This window comes from Puma concolor, chromosome A2 (assembly GCF_028749965.1).
Source record: "Puma concolor isolate L17-30 chromosome A2, mPumCon1.1.hap2, whole genome shotgun sequence".
Classification (NCBI taxonomy): domain Eukaryota; kingdom Metazoa; phylum Chordata; class Mammalia; order Carnivora; family Felidae; genus Puma; species Puma concolor.
Window position 1 is genome coordinate 93,674,455 of NC_141668.1, and position 23,269 is coordinate 93,697,723.

At 45.7% G+C, this 23,269-nt stretch overlaps 1 protein-coding gene and 1 long non-coding RNA gene across 2 annotated transcripts in view; one reads left to right on the forward strand and one right to left on the reverse strand.

The window, feature by feature from the left end:
* LAMB4 (laminin subunit beta 4) overlaps positions 1 to 23,269 on the reverse strand; it is a 114,671-nt gene that overhangs the window by 61,267 nt on the left and 30,135 nt on the right. Inside the window, 5 exon segments of the mRNA XM_086696954.1 lie at positions 7,852 to 7,983; positions 12,982 to 13,132; positions 13,688 to 13,767; positions 16,362 to 16,471; positions 18,663 to 18,842. Of these exon segments, the coding sequence (XP_086553080.1) occupies positions 7,852 to 7,983; positions 12,982 to 13,132; positions 13,688 to 13,767; positions 16,362 to 16,471; positions 18,663 to 18,842 (653 nt within the window).
* LOC147583331 (uncharacterized) lies at positions 7,835 to 9,447 on the forward strand. Its single transcript, XR_015248101.1, has 2 exons — positions 7,835 to 8,065; positions 8,676 to 9,447. It is a non-coding gene; the product is annotated as an uncharacterized LOC147583331 (long non-coding RNA).

The window sequence follows — 23,269 nt, forward strand, 5'->3', positions numbered from 1 at the left end:
CTAAAATTGGAGAAGAATGCACTCAGCTGTGCTAGAGTCAAGTCCTAGCAGGGAAAAAAAAGAGTTCAGGAAAAAAAAAAAAAGTACATATTTCCTGATGTGTACATGATCCATCTGAGTCAGGGATAAATTATTCCAGCCAGGATATGATCCAGAAGGCATCTGAGATGTGCTGAATCCGCAGCTTTGGAACATATGTTACTGTATAGAGTGATTGATTTCCAAGCCGTGTCACTGGAAACCACTTTAAACTTAAGTACCCCACGTGCTAATGAATTGGACACATTCCATGCTGGTGACCTGGGGTTTTCTCAGATACGACTGTGGGATTCCGGCCAAAATGAGGAAGGATAGAAAATATTCCCATGCTTCCTTCGTGGACTTTGCCTCATTATGCACGACAGTGAGAAAACCCACATGGATTTATTTATTTATTTATTTTTTGGATATTTCTTCCATGCAGACATGAGAAACGCTCTTCTATCTGCTTGGAGGCATAGAAGTATGAAACGCGTAACACGTTGGGTTGCATCCCGGATGGTCTCTCCTGGATGTCAGCCTGGGGCCATCTGGAACCTGGAGATAATACTTTAATGACTTTTGCATCTGTCTCCCCACGCTCACAGCATCCACCAGAATTCTGCCTCTTGTTGCATTTTGTCTGTCTCACTACAACAGTGCCTTGGCCGTTCTCTCCACCCCTTCCCTAATCCAACCCACATGACGCACAGCTGCCAATAAGCGTTTCACACTCTTACCCAACTGCCAACGGAATCACACCCATATGACTTAGCCTGGGGTTCAAGTTGCTCTGCGATCTACCCCAAACCGCTCATTTGCTGAGTGTTTATTGAGCAACCATTCAACGCCAACCCCTGCATTAGAATGCAAAGATGAATAGGACACAGTCCTGGCCACGGAGATTAGAACCTTGCACTGGAGACCGAAACGTAAATAAGAAACTATATCGTCAGATTAGGTTTCAGCAGATATCTATGTAAACTTGTCTACATGCAATGTCTTTCAAACATTTCAGAAACACTCTCACAAATGCAGTAGACACTAGATGCCCCTCGGGGATCCCCTTTACCTGGTTGGTGCACCACCACCCGCAGTTGCTGTGTGTGTGGCTTCTAGGAGCTCACGGTTGCCTCCTTCTCTAGAGAATTGCCCTCCCATACCTCCTCCCCAACCCCTCCCCCCCCCACCACCCCTGTCCCTGAGGGTAGCTCACAGCCAGTGGCTTCTTGATCAGAGCTATAAAAGGCTGACCCTGTCTTCCCAGCAGACGGGACAACCTTGCCTGCGGTTTATGCCTCTGAGCTCCTTCATGGATCAATCCAATGTTGGTTTCACCTGACACTACATCTTACTCCCTCCTCTTGTTTCTTTCACTCCCTTACAGAGCTTTCCTGAATAATACTTCCTTACTGGATCACACGCACCTGAATCCAGTCTTGGGCTCTGTTTCTAGGGCACTTGACCTGAGACAGTTGGTGCCAGCCAGTTTACCTAAAAGCAGACTCCCAGATGCAATTTGGGAGAAGGAGCGTTTTCGGTTCAGCTGGCAACAGGGACCCCCGTGTGCAACATGTCCTGATGATCCCTGGGATGTGGCAGCAGAGCAATTGCTAAAGCTGTCAGCTGTGGAGAACCGGGACAGGATACAGGCAGGAGGGGAGCCACCGACTGCAGCCATGTTTCTGGCATTGAGAGATATGGGGGAATAGCAATTATAAGGACTGTGGAAATAGGCGGGAGTTGTTGAATGCCACTGATGCTGTGACGAGGGAGGATGGGCTCAGGGCAATCACCAGTTTAAAGCCGAGTGTGAGAGTCAGAGGGCCTCCCTGGGGGGATTTAAAGAGCCTCATCTCCTTTAGGCAGATGGCAGGAAGAGTTGACGACCAGGCACAGGACCTCATTGTTAAGACTTGCAGAACTTTGGAGAAGCCTGCATTCTCAGCCTAGGTAAGTCACCTATGCCCAAGTCAGGCCCTTCATGGGGAAGAAGAGGGACCTTAAGACATGGGTGATGCACATGGGAACCTTGAACTCTGAGGCTCTCCTGAGCGCTTGTGGACCATAGACGTAATCCACCCACTCTTACTGGAGTAGAGCCCCTCCACTCCACCCCCCTGCCGCATTTGAGGATGACGTGGAAACCTCAAATGATGCAGCTGTCTTGGGAGAAAACATGTACCTTCCTGAGGATCTGCTCATCCTACCCACCCTGACCATGTGCCTGATAATTAGAGTCAAGTTCCAGCATGACCTGACTGGGAAAGTGCTAGATCTCTGAGAGGGACTTGGCTAACCCGTACAGGTAGCAACTGAGAGAGAATGGGTCTGCGTCCTGAGGTCGTTAGAATAAGGAGGCAGAACATGAAACTGGATAGAGAGAGTTTGTCGATTTGGGATCACCAGTAATATGGGATTTAATAGCCTGGCAAGAGCTCTGGAGCCTTGGGAGATGGGTCCAATATATTGCTGGAGTAGCTTTTGGAAGCTTGGCAAAAGCTGTGGTCCCGAGGAGAGGGAGTGGAGGTTCCAGAACAGCCGTAGCAGACTGTGGAGGAAGGGATACAAGGCTCAGAGTAGCAGGCATTCTAGAATGGACCTAAGATACAGGACCAGGAAACCCACCAGCCGATTATGTTCTTTGAAGGCCTGGAGGACCCCTTATTTATTGGGACAAGAAGCAATGAACTGGTGAGAAGGGCAACAGCATCACTGAAAAGCTGGGTGTTGGGTGTCCTCTGTAGGCTGGTAGGATCTATCACTGGGAAACAGAGCTCTTTGGTATCAATGTGGAGGACAGGATCCCAGACTATCGAAGACTGGGTAGCACTTAACTCTCAAAAACAAGATGGGCATAATTATTATAGGGGGCAGCAAGGTTAGAGAAGGAGACAAGGGGGCCTGACCCATAGGAATCTTCAGTGGAGATGACTAATAGAACATGGTATTCTCAGGAGCAACACAGACGAGAAGACAACAAAAGTATTGCTTAACATATATTATTAAAAGCGGTCAGATATGAATTAGCAAAAGGCTGAGGTCAGCTGTCCCAATGGAAAGACGTGATGTTCTGTCAAGTTCCTAGACCTGAGCCACTTCTTGGATCCAGAACCCAGTGACTGGATAAGAGACCAGGTCCCCATGAAGAAAGATTCTTGAACACCATGGCAAGTGTAAATCAGGTACCCAAAGTGCCATCATGGTCCCCTTGTTAGAAGAAGGGCATCTGAGGGTCAGGTAATATATGGAGTCCTGGCCTAAGTCCTTTTTACAATGGGTTCACAGATTTACTGAACCGTCCCTTGATTATTTCCTCCAATTCCTGACTATGTCATTGGAATGGATCTGCTTAACAGTGGGCATTGATTCTTTGACCTGGAAGGAAAGGTAAGAGTTCTTCTAGTAGGAAATGCCAAGTAAAAGCTTGTGAAACATCCATTCGCAACCACTTTCTCTCCACCTAGTCAAGATAGTAAATAAAAAACAGTACTACAAATCTGAGACATTCTCCAAGTGCCACTCTCAGGATTTGATGGTGGTTCCCATCATGTCCCCATCATACACTTAATACAGACTTAACCAGCTTGTAGTCCTATCTGTGGCTGTCGTGCCTGAGGGAGCATCTTTACCAGAGCAGATTTCCACCACCCTCACCCAGGATATGGAGCTATGGAAATGCAAAATGTGTTCTTCTCCAGAAACATAGAGAAGAAGGAGAAGCAGCAGGCTGTCTTCTCTCGGGTAATGTATATTCAGTCTTGCCCCAAGACTGTTCATTCTCCCACTCTCTGTAACAGGATAGCCCAAAGGGGTTTGAACCATCTAGATATGCCACAAAATGTCACACTGATTTCCTATATTAAAGGATAGTGAAGTGGGTCCCTTGGTCCAAGCCGACGTCGTGTGGTCTCCCACGGTGTGAATCAGATACTCTATGGCCTCTGTCAGAAGACCACATCACCCGTCCTCAGCTCAAGGGACCCACTTCACAGCAAAAGAAGGATCGCAGTGGCCATGTGACTTTGCGATCCACTGCTCTACACAAACCGTGCCATCCAGAAGATGTTAACCTCAGATGGCAGTGGGATGGGACCCCGAAAAAATGCATCCGCTTCACTAGCTTGGGAACGAACCCTGTGAGATGGGACAGTATTCTTCAGGATGTCATTTACTCCTTAATGATGGCAATGGCCTTTATGTGATGCTGTGCTCCCAATGGGTAGAAGACATGGGTTTGGAAATCTAGTAGGAGTGGCCAAGCTCACTGTCACGGGTGGTGACCAAGGGAATTTGGGCTTCTTGTGCTTGCAACTTTAGGCTCTGTGGGTCTAGATGTCCTGATTCTTGGGCAGGAACAAAGAATTCCACTAACCTTAAAGCTATGGCTGCTGCATGGCCACCAGGGCTTCTCATCCCTGTAGACCAGGAGGCCTGGGACGAAATTGACATAACCGGAAGGGCTGATCCTATTTAATCAGGACATGAGGAATATGCGTGGCACTGAGGTGGCCCACTGAGACACCTGTGGTGTTCTCCTACACGTAGCCTGAGAAGACCATGGAAACCAGGGGCTCAGTGGTGGAAGGATGAAGGTCTAGGTCATCCCAACCCGCAGAAGTGCTAGTTGAGCGTGAACGGAATCTAGAATGGGTGGCAAGGAAGGAGGGAGACAGTGAGTATCGGTTACCACTTTGGGACCAATTGTGGCAGCCAGAGGCTGCGTTTGTCTCACGAATCTCCTTTTGTAAATCTCCCCAGGAATTGTGGCCCGGGAGAATCCCAGAAAGCCTGTGCGTGCATGGAATGAACTTAATGTAAGGGGCAGATGGGCTGGGTCAGCTTCATGGGCGTGCAAACATGTGTACTTCCAGAGGGTCCCACACTCAGAAGGGACCCCATGTTTGGTTTAACGCTCTGCTGTCACCATCTGAGATAATGAATAATTTTATGTTTGAAATTGTTTTGTGAGTGAAGTCTCTTGGGACAATGGCGCGTGCACATGAGCAGAAGAGACATACCCCCTATGTGTGTGCTTCCTTGCCCCCATTTGCAAATAGCGCACATGATGCCGGTGAACACAGCATTCCAGTGGACCTACTATGCGCACGTGTTCAGTGAAACTAAGAGTGCATATAAGGTAAGTGGGTTATGTTGATGCCTGAGTAAGCAGGGTGCCGACAGCTCCAAGAAGCCAGGCTTTTTCTGTTGCAACCAGAACTTGCTTTGAAAGCAGAAAGAAGGCAAAGGCATTCTGAGAAAGACGTTATTCATGCTGCTTCCCTGTATTAGCCAGTTGCATACACCAAAGGATGACCAGAAGGAAAGAAAGATAGGGCGACTCCTGGTTGTCTTTCTTGCAGCCCTCCCTTACTGGTTAGTATGCTGAAGGTAGGGAGTGTTGGTAGGACACATACCGAGTGAAACAGAAACAGTTGTGTTCGTTTTGCACATTCCATTGTTCTGGGAAGGCCAGAATACATATGCATTTATAACTACAAAATACAACCCGTGTAATTTCAGTGATTTTACATGAGCCAAACGCCCTTATGTTTGCAGTGAAAATTGCACGATCTAAAGATGCATGGTACCATTCGTGCCAGTAATTTATATTTTCAATATTTCTTTACTTCAAACGACATTAGATGGCAAATAAAAGAACACCGGGAAGTCAAGAGACTATGGAAGAAAGTAAGATGCTATATGTTTCAGTGCCTTCAATATTCTTTTTCCCTAAGTTTTGAACAAAGGGCCCGGCGTGTGGGGCTGAGCATGCAAAGAGCGGACGCCAGCCCTCGCTGTGAGTGCACTGCCGGGTCCCCTCGGCTGGGCCACACTCTCCAGCCACCAGTTGCTGTGACACAGCTCCCCTCTCTTGAGAACTGACCTTGGATTGGAGTCACCTCACCTGGGAGCTTGCCGGCATCTGCCCTGGGAGCCCACAACCATGACAGGCTGATGGACACAACAGGCCTGCCCTTGACCCTCAATGGGGGACAATTCTGTTGTGCCATTTATGCTTCCAACCTTCGCAGGGGATCAGGCCAAGGCTACATCTATCCCAGACTTCATCCTTGCCTCACTTTCCCCTCCTGAGCCTCCTGCCCTCCCGCCCCTACAGACTTCTCCTGATGAGTGTTCCTTCCCCTCCGTAAGGCACATGCACCCACGTCTCTGTTGCAATGTCTGTTTCCAGGGAACCCATACACATTTATACAAACCGAAACAAAGTTTTCACCAAGAAAATATGCCCTTGTTTTGTATTCCTCTGTTGTACTAAGCTGGGCCCAGCCAATTGATTTCATAACCTACTTACAAACAGGCAGGACCCGCAGTTTGAAGATTGCGGATCTGTGTGACCCCAGAGATGGAAACAGTGAACTATGCCCAGATGTTGGAGTAGGAAGATAAATCTGCATTGGGTTGTAAGGGATGAGTAGAAGTTTCACAAATCAAGAAATAATACAGAGGTGGTCATTTCAGACAAGAGTCAGGAGAGTAGTTTGTGGATATTTAGAGCTGTGTTTCTCAAAGAACAGTCATGGACCACCTGTATCAGAATCACTTTGGGGTGTGTGGCAAACATGCAGATTTCTTGACCAGTCCCAGACTCTCTGATTTGGATCTTGAGGGTAAGAACCTGGAACCTGCTTTCTAAATGAGCCCCCTAGTCAGTGCTTCTGCACAGTAAAATTTGAGGTTCGCTTATCTGTTCTATAGAGAGCCAGGAGATGGGAGTAGTGACTCATTCCCCACTCTTCTCTTTCAGATGGACTCAGAATGAGAAGCCCAGAGAGTCAGAGAAGGCTTCATGGGCATGTGGTGTGAGCACAGGAACAGGTAGACGAAAGAGCAAGGCCGCCATGACTGGTGTGCATGGACCTGGGGACGAGGAACACCAGCCAGGAAGCCTTCTCTGATTCTCTCACCTAGAGGTAGTTCTCCTGAATCTGAAGTCCGTGTCATATTATGTGCACCTCTTCTATGATACTTACCCCACCCAGCCACCATTAGTGGTTTGTGTACACGGCTCATTTCCACGACAGTGATCTTAAGGGCAGACTTCATTCGTGCTGACATATTCTTGTTGCCATTGATTCAACCATTTCATTCACTCAAGGAGGTCTCTTATGTTTAAGGAACTGACTCAGGTGCTGGGTTTGTGAACGAGACAGCTAGTGTCTGATTTCATTGGCTTTCCAGCATGCCCCTTCATGCATACGCATGTGGGAAACTCAGTGAAGATCCCAGGGTACTGAATGAAGGAAGGAATGGACCCAAGGCATCCCCAACTTTGACTAATATAGTTGGATGACTATTATCCAAACTAATATAGTTGGCTGGCTACAAGGTCCTCAGGTCTCCTCTGGCCTTCCGAAGCCATTGGAGCAGGGTCCCGTGGAGGTGGCATCATCCTGCACTCACACTAGCACTGGCCAGCTTCCACTGTCTCAGATTCTAGACATGGCGACGCCATGCACCACCCCCCAGGGATATCAGCATGTCTTCTTCCTTCCAACTAGGGGGAGAGCCGTTCCTCAGCTCTCCTTATGTCCCTAAAATGACAAAAACTTGTGAATTTTCAATACCTGACTCTGACTCCAGAATCCAGCCTTCCGGAAACTTCTGTCTTGAAACAAAGAAAGCTACTGGGATTCTGCCCAGAAGCTCTGATTACTTTGAGCTTGTGCCCTCCTTTCCTCCATCCCATCCTCGAGGACACTGGCAGCTTACAGGGACTGAGTACTCACATGGGCCCCACACGGTTCTGAGCACATTACCGGATTGTTTGTTTCAGGCAGGACAGATGACGGCCATGGAGAAGCGGTTTACCTCACTCTGCTCATCAGCACGTACACTCTGCTTCTGATTTCTCTTCAGTATTATCGTGCCTTTGTCAACTATGAAATCACTCCCTTGTTGCTGGAAGTACACATCACACGTAGGCAAAGCTGTTGCTGCTATCTTAAAAAGAAAAGAAATTACAGCGTCAGTAACCCAATTGTACCACAGTGCAAGCGTTTTGGGTTATCTGATAACTTAAAAGGTAATCACAATCTCCATTTCATAGCCTCAGGAAGGAGTCGTGAGGCACTTTATAATTCCTCTTTCTCCGTGAAAATGAGAAAATTTTGGTAGTCCTATGACGTCTCGGGTTTTCTTTTTGAACGATGCTGTGCTGGTGACATTCGAACCTGGGAAAACATTTATGCTTTTCTCCTAGGTTCGTGGTGTTAAAAAAAAAAAAAGCGCAAATGCTACGTTTTAACGTGAGATCTCAAGAAGAAAGTTGTAGAAAATCAACAGCAGGCATGGGGTAGAGATGCAGTTTCAGTAGCTATGGTCGCTCTGGACACTCTCGAGGCCAATTCCTGGCAGTTCTCACAGTCTGTGGGATTTGACCTTGCAGGGTCCCGTGAGAGGTTATGCCAGGAGAGCCACCTCCCAAACGAAGCCGAGGAATTGCATTCCTGCGGCTCCCATTTCCTTAAAATCCTGGTCTCACGGGCTTCGCTTTCATACCATCCCCCTCAGCGGGGACCCGGTCAGAATCGCCAATTGTTCATTTCCAGATTTTCGCGGTCCTCTGGACGTGGGTGTTTCCTTGGTTGATGTTTCGTTATTGGTTTTACAAACAAGAGTTTTTCATTTCGCAGGTGCCCTACTTGTTCGTCAAGAGCATGCAGCCCTCGGGTCAGCAGAGGCCCGCTTCAGGAACTCGCTTATTTCAGTGATTCTCAGCCATAGTCTCTGTCCAGCTGCCTGACCTCTGCAATGAGGAACCTCAGACAGGCCACGCTGGATTATGTCTATGTGTCCAACACAAAATTAGAAACCATTTTATTGATTTTATGCAGAAAGCCTATTATGGAATTAGCTTTATACTACACTGTATCAAATTCCACACTATATTAAATCCAATCAATGTTAAGTTTTGTGACCACAGGTAGTTTCTATAAGAAAACAAACCAGTGCTTCCCAAGTTGCCTATGAATCACTGGGGGATCCTGTTAACAAGTAGACCTGATTCAGTAGGTCTGGGGCAGGGCCTGAGACTCTAAGTCCAGTGAACTCATAGGTGATGCAGCCTTGCTGGTCTATAGACCACATTTGAGTAGCAAGGATGTGGCCATAGACCGAATGTTTGTGTCCCTGCAAAATCCACATAGAGAAGGCTAATCCCCACAGTAGTGGTGATTAAAGGTGAGGCCTTTCCGGGGTGATTGGGTCATGAGGGCACACCCCAGGAATGGGATCAGTGCCCTCATGAAAGAGCTCCTTTGCCCCTCTGCTGTGTGAGGACTCAATGAGAAGACGGCCATCTACGAACCAGGAAGCAGGCTTTCTCCAGACATGAATCTGCTGGTGCCTTGATCTTGGACTTCCCGGCTTCTAGGACTCTGAGAAATAAATTTATGTTGTTTATAAGCCACCAAGTCCGTGGTGCTTTTGTTACAGCAGTCTGAAAAAATTAAGATACACACATACCCACACACATCTTTTGAAGACCCGCCAAGAAAGTTAATCGTCCTTTTTCTTCATTCTCCGATTTGAGTATTCAAAGAGTTACTCCTAAGTCATGGTCTTGGGTTCACATCCTTTTTGTTCACATCATCTCCATACCTTCTCCTCTCTCTGCTACCTCTTAACTTCTTCCTTATTCCTTCCTTATGCCTGCCAGGACTACAACAGAAAGCTCTCCCTCCATCCCAGGCCTCCCTGCGACTAGACCGCACTTACAGGAACGCTGAGGACAGTCTTCGTCAGGTCAGTCTCTGGCTCAGAAAGCATCAGCGAGTTCTCATTGCCCAAAAAGTAAAATATAGGCTCTTTAATAGGAGGATCTACTGTTCTTTTCCAATACTTCTTCCCTATATAAACTTCCTGTTCTACCTGTGAATATACCTACCCTGTCTCCCCTCTGAGCCATTAATTATAACTTTTCCTGGCTGGACTGTCTTCTCACTGAGGCCACCAACTGCAACGCTTATTGCTTTCAAGTCTCAGGCCACATTGTTCTGTGCCTTAAGCCTGTTCATAAAGTATCACTTATGGCTCTGAAATCGTAACACACGGCACATATGGACCCTTCTTGTCATACGTCTCTGCACCCATCCTGAGGTATCTATGTAAGTGTATTAGCTATAGCTAAAAATTCCTGGAGGGTAGAGACCGTGACTAATTGCTTTCTATGCTGCCCTTAGCCTGGAGCTCAACGTTACACATGTGGGTGGCACCTACTGATGGGTTAAGAGCAAGAGCTTTGGAACCAGATGCACCCGGGTTTCAATCCAGGGTCCACTGCCCACCAGCTGTGTGACTTTGGGCAAGTTAGGTAACTTCTCTAATGTCTCCCTAATCTGGAAATTAAAGGTGATAGGTTGTTCAGGAAGTCAAATGAGGTAACATATATAAAGTGCAGAGGACAGAGCTCTAAGTGGAAGTTGTTTTTTTTCTTCTTTTAAGTGACCTCTACTCCCAACGTGGGACTCGAACTCCTGACCCTGAGGTCAAGAGTCTCATGCTCCACCGACTGAGCCTGTCAGGTGGCCCTGGAAGTTTTATTAATATCAAAAGCAAGAGCATAGTAAGCACACAATACATATTTGTTGAATGAATGCACAAAGAGGGTCTAGCTTAAACTCTTCCTACTACAATTAAGGATCATCTTTTTAGTGGAGAGGAAATTATTCGTGCTGTATTTTAAACACAACATCAGTCCCAGCTTGAATTGTCATAGATACTACTTTCCAATCCTCTGCACAATTTTCCTGGCCCTTTAAGCCCATTCTCTGTCCTTGATCTTTGTCTTTAAACCACGGAGAGAGGAGTAAGGCTTCACGTCGGACTACACTCATGGTTTGGAGCGTATTAGCACATTAGCACATTCTCCTTAACTGCTTCTCAGCAGCTACGGCATGGCGCACAGGGAATATACGTTAAGCATCAGTCCATCTACTCTAGATATTACAGCTGCTTTGTGTTTTCTTATCTAAATAGTGGGAGCAATTATATTTGGAGTTGTATAGGAAAGACACTCCCGTGTGGCCCCTCTACTGTCACACTGTTACTACGCTCACAACATTTCGGACACCAGTGTGTGGTTTATTCCCATGCTCACCAAGTCTCAGACACCAGCTGAGTGTCCTGTAATTTAATTCAGTCCCGACACCATCTCCCTGGACTTTGTGTCAGATGCCACAGGTTAAGAGCTCAGTCCCACCAGACTGTCCCCGCAACCCCACCTTCAGATGCCAATGGAAAATCCAGGTTGTTACCAGTACTTCTGACCAACCAGCTATAAACTGGGATTCCCATGACCCCTTCCTTGGGCTCGATAATTTGCTAGAACAAAACTCAGGGAAACACTTATGTTTGGTGGTTTATTATATAATAAAGAATTCTATAAAAGATACAAACTGCCAGATGAAGAGTTATGACTGGGAGGGTTCTCAGGAGCTTCTGGCCCCTGGAGTTGGGGTGCACCACCCTCCTCGCACATGGATGTGTTCACCAACCTGGAAGCTCTCTGAACCCTATATGTTGGAGATTTTTATGGAGGCTTTATCACATAGGCATGGTCATTCATTAACTCAATCTCTAGTTCCCCTCCCCTTCACAGAGAATGGGGTGGGGAGGATGGAAAATTCTAAGCTTCTAATCAAAGCTTGGTCTTTCTGGTGACCAGGCCCCATCTAGAAGCCCATCAAGTCACCCAATTAGAACAAAAGACATCCTTATCCCCCAGAAAATTCCAAAGGATTTAGGAGCTCTTTACCAGGAACCAGGGGTAGGGACCAATATATATCTTCTATTATTTTATGATAGTTACAGCCTAAATATAAACACCAATATTATCTTACCAAAGTGTTTTCTTAAGTCACCATCATAAAGGTGCAAAATTACAAATCATGAAGAAGAATGCAGACATAGAATAGTTTCATTTTGATCCCACCCACCGTGGTTGTAAGTTTAAGTAGGGACAGTGAAAGCCTCCCGCCCCTCCCCCCGATTCCAGTCAGCAGAAGAGAACGTTCCAAGCCTCCTAAGGGGCATTTTCATCCCTCCCATCAATGGTGTCCAGATAAAGAAAAGATCTCAGGAAACGACTTAGTTGCTGGAACCTGGACGAGTTCCCGTTTTCTACCCAAACCCGGTCTTCAGAACCGACTTTTACACGCCTTCTCTCCTTGAAGACTTTCACCACACATCCCCTTATCCCCTGCCACATTCCTGCCTGTGGCTGGGGTCACATGCTTGAGACTGTCACGGGAGTCTAACTTCTCTAATCGTTCCACACGTGTGTGTCTGCTCCTCTAACAAGCCTTTTAAGAAATACGTTTTTAGGGAAAATATCCCACAGGACCCTGACTTGGAGGGAATGAAATAGGGCACCGAGTGACAATTGCCCTCACCCACACCAGTGAACATCAGTCAGAACGACTAGTCTATGATCAGCTTCAGGAGGACATCGTATACTTCCGTTTTGAACCTTATTCGCTCATCGTTAGCAGAGGTCTGTGAGGTTCCCGCTGTGGCTCAGACACTGTGGCGGATGCTAGGGCAACAGTGGTGAACGGCATACACATCTATCCGTCCATCTCGTGGTTTATAGTGTCGTGGGGAAAGCAGAGAAGTAGATACTCAATGAACACACGTTAGCAGACAGCCACATCGAAGGAGCAAAAGTCAAGTCCCTCTGACCACAGCCTCAACCAATTCCCACTTATGTGCCAAGCTCTGCGCTAGACTTGTAATACAAAGATCACGTAAAATGCAGGCTCTGGCCTCCAGAGTTTCTATAACCTTCAGTTCCATGCTAAATAAACTCTGTTCTGATTGGCACGGGTGGCCAAACCATTCTTTTCCAGGTACCTTACCCATGGTCTCAAGGTTGTGCTATATGTATTTACCACCGCCCCATCAAATCAAGTCTGGAAGGAGACTAAATGAAATACGAACCAAAGGTGCAAGTCCTTGGAGAGGGGTGGCTTCCTCTGCCTCGTAGAGATAGAAATCCAAAGGAGCAAAGAAGTAGCCGGGGGCTGATTCAGTGCAGCTGCGGCCAGTGATGTGCGGGCGGCATTCACACTGGCCATCCTTGGGGGAGCACCTGGGGAGAAACAAACCCATCATGCACAGATGGAGAGGGGGGAGGGATAAAACAGAGGCACGGAGGTGCTGAACTAAATGCCTTCTGAGTTTGGACCTGCTCCTTGAATCGATCAATCAATGGTCTTGAGGAAGATGTTAGGAGGCCATGGGCTCTACGTGTCTGGTCTTGAAAAGCAAATCCAGATCCATGGAACCCAAGTAGCCACCTCTTTCCTCTGATTCTACTCTAAACGCTGCAAAAAGGAGTATAGGACCTCTCCTTATAGGGTGGCGAAAAGTTGATATTTTAGTTAGGTCAAGTCACACACAGCATCTATCCCACCACCTGTGGGTTACCCAAGCAGTAGGACGGTTGATCTCTTCCTTGGAAATATTTTGAGCAAAATAAATCATTTGGGCTGTAGTTAATGTCTCAAGATCATTGCTTTTCAACACCCTTTGCTCGTCATGGAATAAAATCCATCACCGATGACTAGAAGCCGGTCAGAATAAAATGTGGAAACGTGAGTGGAGACTATAGCCACAGGACTGCGTCATTCATTTAGTGACTTACACGTTGGAATAAGCACCTCCAATGTCACAATCACAGGGAGAACATCCATGGAGGTGATTTTCCAGTCCCCAGTATCCAACCTATAAAGAGAAAATGCTCAGCTGAATCCAGCTGTGAAGATACATGCTGCTCTGAAGGGTAAATATTAAAATCAGTACAGTTCAGTCGACACAGGTCAAATAGCCACACAGCCTGAGCAATCACACGGTCACCTTTCCTGCCTGTGTACTTGGTAATGACCTTGGAGGACACATCTCTCCTATTCCTGGGACTTGGAATGAAGGGGACAGGCAGGTTGCCTGAATACTATTCCAAGCAAAAATGCAGTGGGGGCACCTGGGTGGTTAAGTCCGTTGAGCATCTGACTCTTGATCTTGGCTCAGGTTATGATCCCAGGGTTATGGAATCGAGCCCTGTGTCAGGCTCTGCCCTGAGTGTGGAGGCTGCTTAAGATTCTCTCTCTCTCCTTCTGCCCCTCTCCCCTGCTTGCTCTCTCTTTAAAAAAAAAAAAAAATGCCGGGGCGCCTGGATGGATCCAGTTGGTTAAGTGTCCGACTCTTGATTTCAGTTCAGGTCATGATCTCACAGTTCGGGAGTTCAAGGGCCGCACTGGGTTCTGTGCTGACAGTGCAGTCTGCTTGGGATTCTTTCCCTCTCTCTGCCCCTTCCCAGCACTCGTTCACTCACGCTCTCTCTCAAAATAAATTTTTAAAAAATACGGTGAAAACTACACAGTTCCTCTGACCACACCAATTTAGCCTCACGGTGAGTTATTTAAGGCCAGTCTGGGGAGAAGGTCTTCAACTAGCCTATTTGCAACTGCTTTTGTAAAGCCAGTAGATTCTCTCACCACAAAAATCCCAAGGGGTTTTTACTTCCGCAGTCTTAAAATGTTTGGGGGTAAAAAAAAATTCAAGTTGATTTTCAGATCTTATTTGCATATCACGGTTTAGCAGGCTCTCATGTTTGTAAGTAAGCTGTTTTGTCATAACAAACTCTGCAGGAGAGAGTCCGTTTTATTCAAGACTTTTCTTCATTGCAACATCTTGACCTTTATTCGATATAAGCAGCTGGGGAGATACAAACAACTATTTCTTAAATCTGATAACATTTACTATAAAATGCTCCAAAAACGACTTCCCTTTCAAACCTCAATTTAACATGCTCAGACAAAATCAAGGTCTTAATAGGCACGGCATTCTCATTTGAAACGGGTTTGTTATGTCTCCATTTTTGTTGTTGTTGTTGTTATCTTGATAGAACTTTCCGCCTGATTTTACTCAGAAAGATTGATTTTAAACATTAAAGCCTGACAGAATTTGTTACAAAACACAGCAAAAGACTTTTGGTATCTTTCCCGAAACCCAACTTCAGTCTGGGCAGAAACAATGTGCAACGACGGGCTTCGCCAAGGATGTGGTTGTGAAAACTCCCTCTAGGCCAGGGGTGCTGGCACATGGGGCTCAGAGCAGGTCTGGGGCACCGCCGGACGGAGGACCAGGTGGGGCACCTGGTGGACACGTGGGTGCAGCCACAATGGGCAACCCTCTTCAACCCCGCCCCTCCCCCCACCCCCTCCCCCACTGTGGCCCCTGCTCAGCGATTTTCCTCCTGCAAACACAATCCAGCGACCTATATATACAGTTGCTGTCACACTGCAAACCAACAAAGTCAGCCTGAGTCTAACGTCTCTCCGGAATCATCTGATGCGGCATCTTCGTCAATCCTGCCAACCAGCCCGGCATCCTTCATGTTGCCCACACGCAGCCGTGGAGCTGGCGTGGCTCACCTTCCTCCGTAACATGTCCAGGTTACCTGCCCTGTCTCCCAGAGTTCCCTCTTTAAGGGTACTTTCTTGACTTCTTTCCCCATCCTCCTGTGCCCCAGCCTCATATGTTTCCAGTAAAATGACTTAAAACATTAGCACAGAACGATGTTGTAATAGGCATATGTTTCTTATTTAGCAGCTACATTTCTTCAGACACATCAAGGTCACTGTTCTTTTACTAGGTTGAGTTTGGGGTTTTTTCTTTCTAAAATGTCATGGTGGGCTGCCAGGATTGGAGAACAAAGGGAAAAGTTGGATTTGAACTCCCTAACTGCATGACACATTTCTTATGGCGTAAAAAAGGTTTTAGTTTACTAATTTTAGACATACATGCTCACATGTTTGGTGGAGTCTAGAACAATCCAGGAGTTTATTTCCCACAGGAATCTACAGTCCATTTAAACCTGTGGGTTTTTTTTTTTTTTTAAATGAGCTCATCCAAAATATTTCTAGGCAAAGGGTGGTAGGGGTGATAAAGAGACTATACGCAAGAGACAGAAGAAAAGGCTCCACAGTCTGGTCGGCTGAAAAAAGGGAGCAGATAAATTGTCATATTCTACCGCTTGGTACGTTGGGGAGAACAGTGGATAAAACTTCTGACATCGGTGCCCGGGTCCGTTCGGCGCAATCTGGGAAAAGTCGGTGTGTTGGTAAATGTTTAACAACCAGCTAGCTCTCTGTAGAAGGGTTAGTGTTTGCTGATTTCTGTCGTGTAAATACTTTTACCGGGGAGGACCGAAATACATCAGCACGAGGAAAGCAATTAACGAGACCAAGTGTCCTCCGGGCAATGGCAGCAGAAATCTACACGACCACATGAAAGGGAAATCCTACGCAAATACATACAGTGCACTCTTCACAGTGTGGTCCGGTGGCAAATGACTGGCATGCGCATTGGCCAGTCTCCACATCACAGGCCGAGAGAGGCAGACTCCCGAGGGGGTTACAGTTGCAGGCTGCAAGCAGAGCGAACACAATTATTCTATTTCCCCACCCTTGTCCTTAATAGCTCACGCTGAGCAAAACGCGTGGCCACAAGAACACCCAACATCCAGCCCTGCCAAGTCTATCGTCTGCCTGGTCGCACGGTTCTTGTATGGCATACAACTCTGTGTGGGAAACCCAGTGCCAGACGTTTCCAGAGCCCTCATGCGGTGCTACTGGATGGTAATTAGAGAGTAGAAGTAGAAGAAGTCATGTAGGCTGGAACATCCGGCACCGTTATCCCGAGTTATCCTGAGTCCTGAGTCCTGTGAAGAAACTATGCTCCCAGAGCAACATACACATTTCCCCTGTGGGACAAACCAGTGTTCATGGAAACAACCCAAATGTCTGTCAGCTGATGAATGGACACATTAGATGTGGAGTAGCCACACAATGGAATATTATTCACCCATAAAAAAGGAATAAAATACTGACACATACTGCAACATGGATGAACCTTGAAAACCTCATGCTAGCGAATGAAGCCAGTCACAAAAGACCACATAGTGGATGATCTCATTTGTACAAAATATCCACAAGGGGTAAATCTAGAGAGACAGAAAGTAGGTTAGTGCTTGCCTAAGAGGGGTTAGGGAGGTGGGAGCTAAAGGCCAGGGGGTGCTTTTTTTTTTCTCATGGTAACATGAGAATACATTTAACATAACACTGAACATTTTAAATACAGCCCCACAGTTGTGCAACCAATCTCCAGGACTCTTCATCTTGCAAAACTGAAACTCTGTGCCCATTAAACACCATCTCTTCCAACTCCTTCCTCCCCCAAGCCCTCAGCAACCACTGCTTTCTGTTTCCATGGGTTTAACTACTCTGGGTACATCATGGAAGTGGACTCACACGGTCCCTTTGTGTTTGGTTTATTTCACCGAGTGTAACCTCCTCAAAGCTCCTCTGTGCTGTTGCATGAGTCAGAACTTCTTTCCTTTTTTTTTTAAGGCTAAATAATATTCTGTCGTGCATATGTACCACACTTTTTTTGCCCATTCATCCATTGATGGACATGTGAGTCACTTCCACTTGGGGGCTACTGTGAATGATGTTGCTATGAACATGGGTGTACAAATCACTCTTCAAGCCCCTGTTTCCAATCTTTTGGGTATATAGCCAGAAGTAGGGTACAGGGTTTCTTTTGGGGGTAATGAAAATGTCCTCAAATTGATTGTAGTGATGGTTACACAACTCTGAATATGCTAGAAATCACGGACTTGTACTTCAAAGGGTGAATTGTATGGCATGTGAATTATACCTTACTAAAGCTATTAGAAAAGAAAAGAAAACAGAAAACAATATTTGTCCTATTCTAGGAGGACATCAGGTCAGGGCTGACCCAGGGGAAACACTTGGAGTACTGAGAGGTGTGATGAGAATTGGTCTGACTATATGATCCATTGTCCTGGGATTTAACGTTGCCATTAAATTCCAGGAGAAGGAAGGATTCAGCATGCTGCTCTCTAAACATGCAAACAATCCACAGTTCCTTATATGGGCAAGAACATAGAGCATGACAGAGGGAAATTATTTACCCGGATTCCCTGAGGAATCTGCAGTTCTATGAGACCCCAGGCAGCTAAGAGTTTCTATGATCCTAGAGGCAAAGGTCTCCCATTTGGCCCCAGAAAACTCTGAATTTCTTTGTTTCCTCACAACCCCTCCCTTGGCTCTTTAATTTTGTTCTTCTCTTTGTCAGAGAACATAGGACCAATTTAAGAGAGGTGTGAGAACAAAGGAGAAAAGTAATTGAAAAAAGAAAAAAGAAAAAGAAAAGAAACCACCCCTTGAAATCTACTTAAGAAGTCATCAATCTATGCATAAATGCATAATGTAACTTCACGAATTTGTATAAGGGAGTCCAAGTAGAGACCATTTTTAGAAAGGTTTTGCAACTCGGCATTAAATTTCTTGGCATTTTCCCATGTTTGCTGCAGCGGGGAAATGTGAGCGCCCCCTGCTGGTTCCTTATGATAAATTCAGCTAATCGCCAAGAAAAAAAATCTCAACTAATTTAACTAAAATCTGCGGGAGGTCTTGAATCACCTTTAAAAACCTAGAGGCCGGCAATACTCTTGGGTATTTACAATGACCGAAATTGAGGGCCCCAAGCTTTAAAATGTATTCGGGCTGGCCGTCCGGCCGCTGCCGACTTACGCTGACAGCCCAGGGGGTCAGCGGCGCTCAGTCCGTGGTGGTTGGGCTTGCACTGGTCACACTTGGCTCCTTCCACGTTCTCCTTGCACAAGCACTGGCCGGCCACAGACCCCAAAGCAGGATCAGAGTGGCTCACACAAATGCCACCCGATAAGGTCCCGTCCGGGTCACATTCACAAGCTGGGGACACAGACATGCATTATCTTAGTTAATTGCAAATTGTGGGAAACCTGAGATATAAACATAGCCATTAACTCATGCTATAGTACTTTATTTTGTTTAAATAATTAAATATGTTTAAACAACTAGACCAGTGGGCGAGGACTGTTTAGAAATGTCTCCCAGATCTCTGGCCTTGGAAAATGTTGCACAATTCCCTCTGTATCTATCTATTATCTATCTATCTATCTATCTATCTATCTATCTATCTATCTATCTATGGAGAGAGGAGGGAGGAAGGGGGAGAGAGAGAGAGAGACTTTTAAGTGATTCTAAAGTAAGAGGATCAGAGGAAGACTGCTATTAGGAAAACTGCATGTGAAGAATAGATTAATTTGGGGGGTGATGAAAATGTTTTAGAGCTAGGTAGAGGTGCTGATCGCACAGCTTTGTGGTAGGAAACTGTTCATCGCAAAATGGTCAGTTTTATGTTATGTCCATTTCACTTCAATAAAAGATTAAAGAAAGAAAATAAGACTCCAAAGGTGAGAATAATGTCTAGAGGCAAGTAGGAGTGGGGTGCTGTAATGAAATATACAAATACAGATGTGAGACAGAGAAAAAAAATCACATAAAATGTCTATCAAAACTCCGAAATGTGGTTAAGAAAGTATGTCTGCCCTTCCCCCCTCACAGAAAAATAAGGATAAGTGTGATCATTCTTTAATTCTTCATGGAAGGAGCACGTATAAGAAAGAAAGGGGAAGAAGAGCAAGGGAGGCTTATACCACCGTTTTCTTTTTGGAAATCTGCTGGCGGGGCAAAAGCTTGGATGAAGAGATTCTGAATTGAGATAAACGATCACCTGTAGCCAAGGAGCAGCAGAAGCACCAGCCACCCTTTTTCTTTTCAGCAGAAACTGGAATAACTCAAGAAAGGAGTCGAATATGAAAAGGGATGCTGATGGTGTGAATCATTCCAGAGGGGAGAAGTTACCAAAGGCAGAGCTTGATGTGATTGATACAAGGAAGAACTCTCTGATAGTTCGAGGTCCCCAACACCCCTCAGTGTTGAGGGGTGGTACCCGGGAGGGGCTGGGGCAGTGGTATTGACTACTGTGGCTCTGGTAGAGAGGACAGGTCTGTTGGTGGACATCAGATGACCACTTGGTGCTGTGTTTCCAAGGGACGCCACTTTTAAGGAACGCAATAAAGATTACAAAATGACTATCCTCGGGCGCTTGGGTGGCTCAGTTGGTTAAGCGTCTGACCCTTGATTTTGGCTCAGGTCATGATCACACGGTTTGTGAGTTCCAGCCCCACATCGGGCTCTGCGCTGTCAGCTTGGGATTCTCTCTCTCCCTCTCTCCCTCCCTCCCTTTGCCCCTTCCCTGCTCATGCTCCCTCTCTCTCTCTAAAAAGAATATCCTGATTCTAAGAAATAGTTATGTTCGCATTTATACATGTTTACTTTGGATTCATAAAAACAAACTCCTCATATCTAAAGCCATGTTATGTAGGTTTATATAACAACCGTTCAGGTTAGAGAGTTCGATGGAAAAAACCTACTCCCACCAGTTGTTTGGTGGTATTGACGCAAACACTCGGTTGTCTGACAGACTCTTTCGATTTTCAATTGTTATTGGATTGTGACTGGTGATGAAATCTTATTATGGAAAAACAGCATTCGGTCCGGCTTAGTTTGGAAAAACCAGAATTTTCTTCTAATTAAATACAGTTGCTTCTAGAAAGGAAGGAACAAGCTGGAGTCATTTTAGAAGTAGCCAAAAGGAAAAATGTCAACTTTATCTGAAAGACACTCCAAAGGGTCAGCCCTGCGTTCCAGAGTAGAATTTAATTATGCACTGAAGTAGCCTTTGGGGAAGGGATGTGGGTGAATGGGTAGTAATTTTACTTTGAAATAACCCTAAGTCATGGCCTTAGAAGTCCAATAAAACTTCTTGGCATCACACAACTTAACTCCAGCAAACTCTTATTATCGGCAGTTGAATCTACCAAATCTTTTTTGTTGTTGTTTTTTTTCCCCTGTATCACATTTGGCTGTGTTTTAATCACAGCAGACTTGAGATTAGTCAACCCCTATGCCTGGAATCTGATCATGTAAATATTTAGGTGCAAACGAGGACAATTTAGAGAAAATTTATAGGAGACTGCTAGTCAGTCTTAATAAATGCCATTTGTATACACAGACTTCCACACACACAAACATGTGTTTAGGGAAACTGGGGAGTCTCTTGAAGATTGTTTTTACAGGCTCATTTGCCTTTACTTAAAAAAAAAAAAAACCTCCTTGTATATATAGAATAGCCTCTTAATTTTACATCTGGGTACCAGTTTTCTTGACTCAGTTTCCCTTAGAAGTGCCATCAAGTGGCTCTTTTTTTTTTTTAAGTTTATTCATTTATTTTGAGAGAGCGAGCGAGCAGGAGGGGCAGAGAGAGAGAGGGAGAGAGAGAATCCCAAGCAGGCTCTGCACGGCCAGCACAGAGCCTGATGTGGGGCTCGAACCCACAAACCACGAGATCTTGACCCGAGATGAAACCAAGAGTCAGACACTTAACCAACTGAGCCACCCAGGCACCCGGATACTAAGTGGTTCTGAAGGAACAAGACGTTGGTTAATGTGAATATCTGACTTGGTTACTTGCAGTCTCTTTCCAGATTCCTAGGTTAGATAACCTTCGGAACATTATATTTTCCCCTGATTCCACCTAAGAGAGCAATTCCTTTTTCTTTTATAAATGCATAGCATTTAAAACATTAATAAAAGGTATGTGTGTGGGGGGCGGAATATAGATTCTGGTGACAAAGTAGGACACTTAGGACACTGATTTAAAGAAATTGTTTTTTTCTGAGCGTTCAGTTCTTTGTCTCATTTTTAAACAGATCACATAAGGTAAACTTTTATGTTGTCAGGCACCCACTCCGCAATCTGAACAAAAACTTCATTTATGCCTTTTCTACGCTGTGAGGATTTAAAGTTTGAAATCTAGGATGTTGTATACATTCTGGTGGCTACTGAATTACTTCTGTATAGGACTTCATTTTATGCACGATGATCGCATAAAGTTGGAAGTTGTAGTTTTATAGCAAACCCCTCCCCCCTCCCCCCTCCCCCCCATATAATAATTGACTGGTGACGGAGAGTAAGAAGCAGGATTTCTGGATATGGGGAGAGGCAACGTTCCATGGGTCTTGGGTACCCGCGCAATTTTTACTCAGTGTCCCGGCAATGAGAGATGGCTCTTCACCCAGCCCTTTCCCAACGTTGCATTGTCAGCAAGCTACTTTCAGGGATGAGGTCACGTCTTCCCCTGGACAAAGAACAAGCACGCTTCTCCTTGCTGTAAAAGCAATGAATGCTCCAAGCGCTGTGTCCCTGGGCTGTGACATAGACTCATTTGTATGTGGGATCCACCTGGCATCCTTTGAGTTGCCCCATGGGACTCAGGGCTTGGAGACATGGGAACACACACCAATATAAACATCTTGTTACTTCCTGTGCCATGAGTACTAAAGTCCTTTGTCTCTAACCGGGGAGTTTCGTGTCTTCTGCCAGCATCCACTAAACAATAACAAGCTACTTGTCAGTCTGCAAGTAGAGTGAGATCTTAGATCCAGTAGTTACCCGCGCTCAGTACTTGAAATCAAGTTTATCTATGAGATAATCCACAGCAGTGCCGGGACCAGAGTTGAGACCAGCAAGATGCCTACGGCCAAAACTTAAGGAGGTGCTCACTGTCTGGTTAATGCAAATGGCAGGTGATAACCTCGCACTTACATCACTCTGAGAGAGTGTGCTACCTGAAATGTTGGGATCTGGGTCATTCCCTTGCCTCACTCTGGTCTCATTCCTCCAGGGAAATTCAATTTTAAATAATGATGAGAGAGGTTTTCATCAGCAAAAATCAAAGCGTGAAAAAACCAAGTGCTGGCCAGGGTATAGAGCAATGAGAGTACTCAACCACTGTTGGTGTGGGTGCTAACTGGTACCCCCACTTAGGGAACAATGTGGTACCATCTAATCAACTGGAAGAAGTTCATACCCCATGATCCATTAGTCCCACTTCTTGGTAGGACTCTTAGGGAGAGGTTTTGTGCACTTGCACAAGGCCACATATACAAGAATGCTTTTGGGGGGATCAAAAGAAAAATGGCCAAATAGATTCTGTCATATCTATAGGAAGAAAGAGTTCTATACAGACATTACACATAGATCTTAAAATTGGAGAATTAGAGCTACCTGATATGGACAAATCTCAAAAATATAATGTTGGGTGAAATAATCAAGGATACATACAGCTTAGTATCATCTATGTAAAGCTTGAAAACATGCCAACATACGTTGTTTGTAGACAAGAACATGTAAAAGTGTAAAAGCCAGCACTGTACTGGTAATTGCCAGTTATATGAGAGTTTATCCCCAGA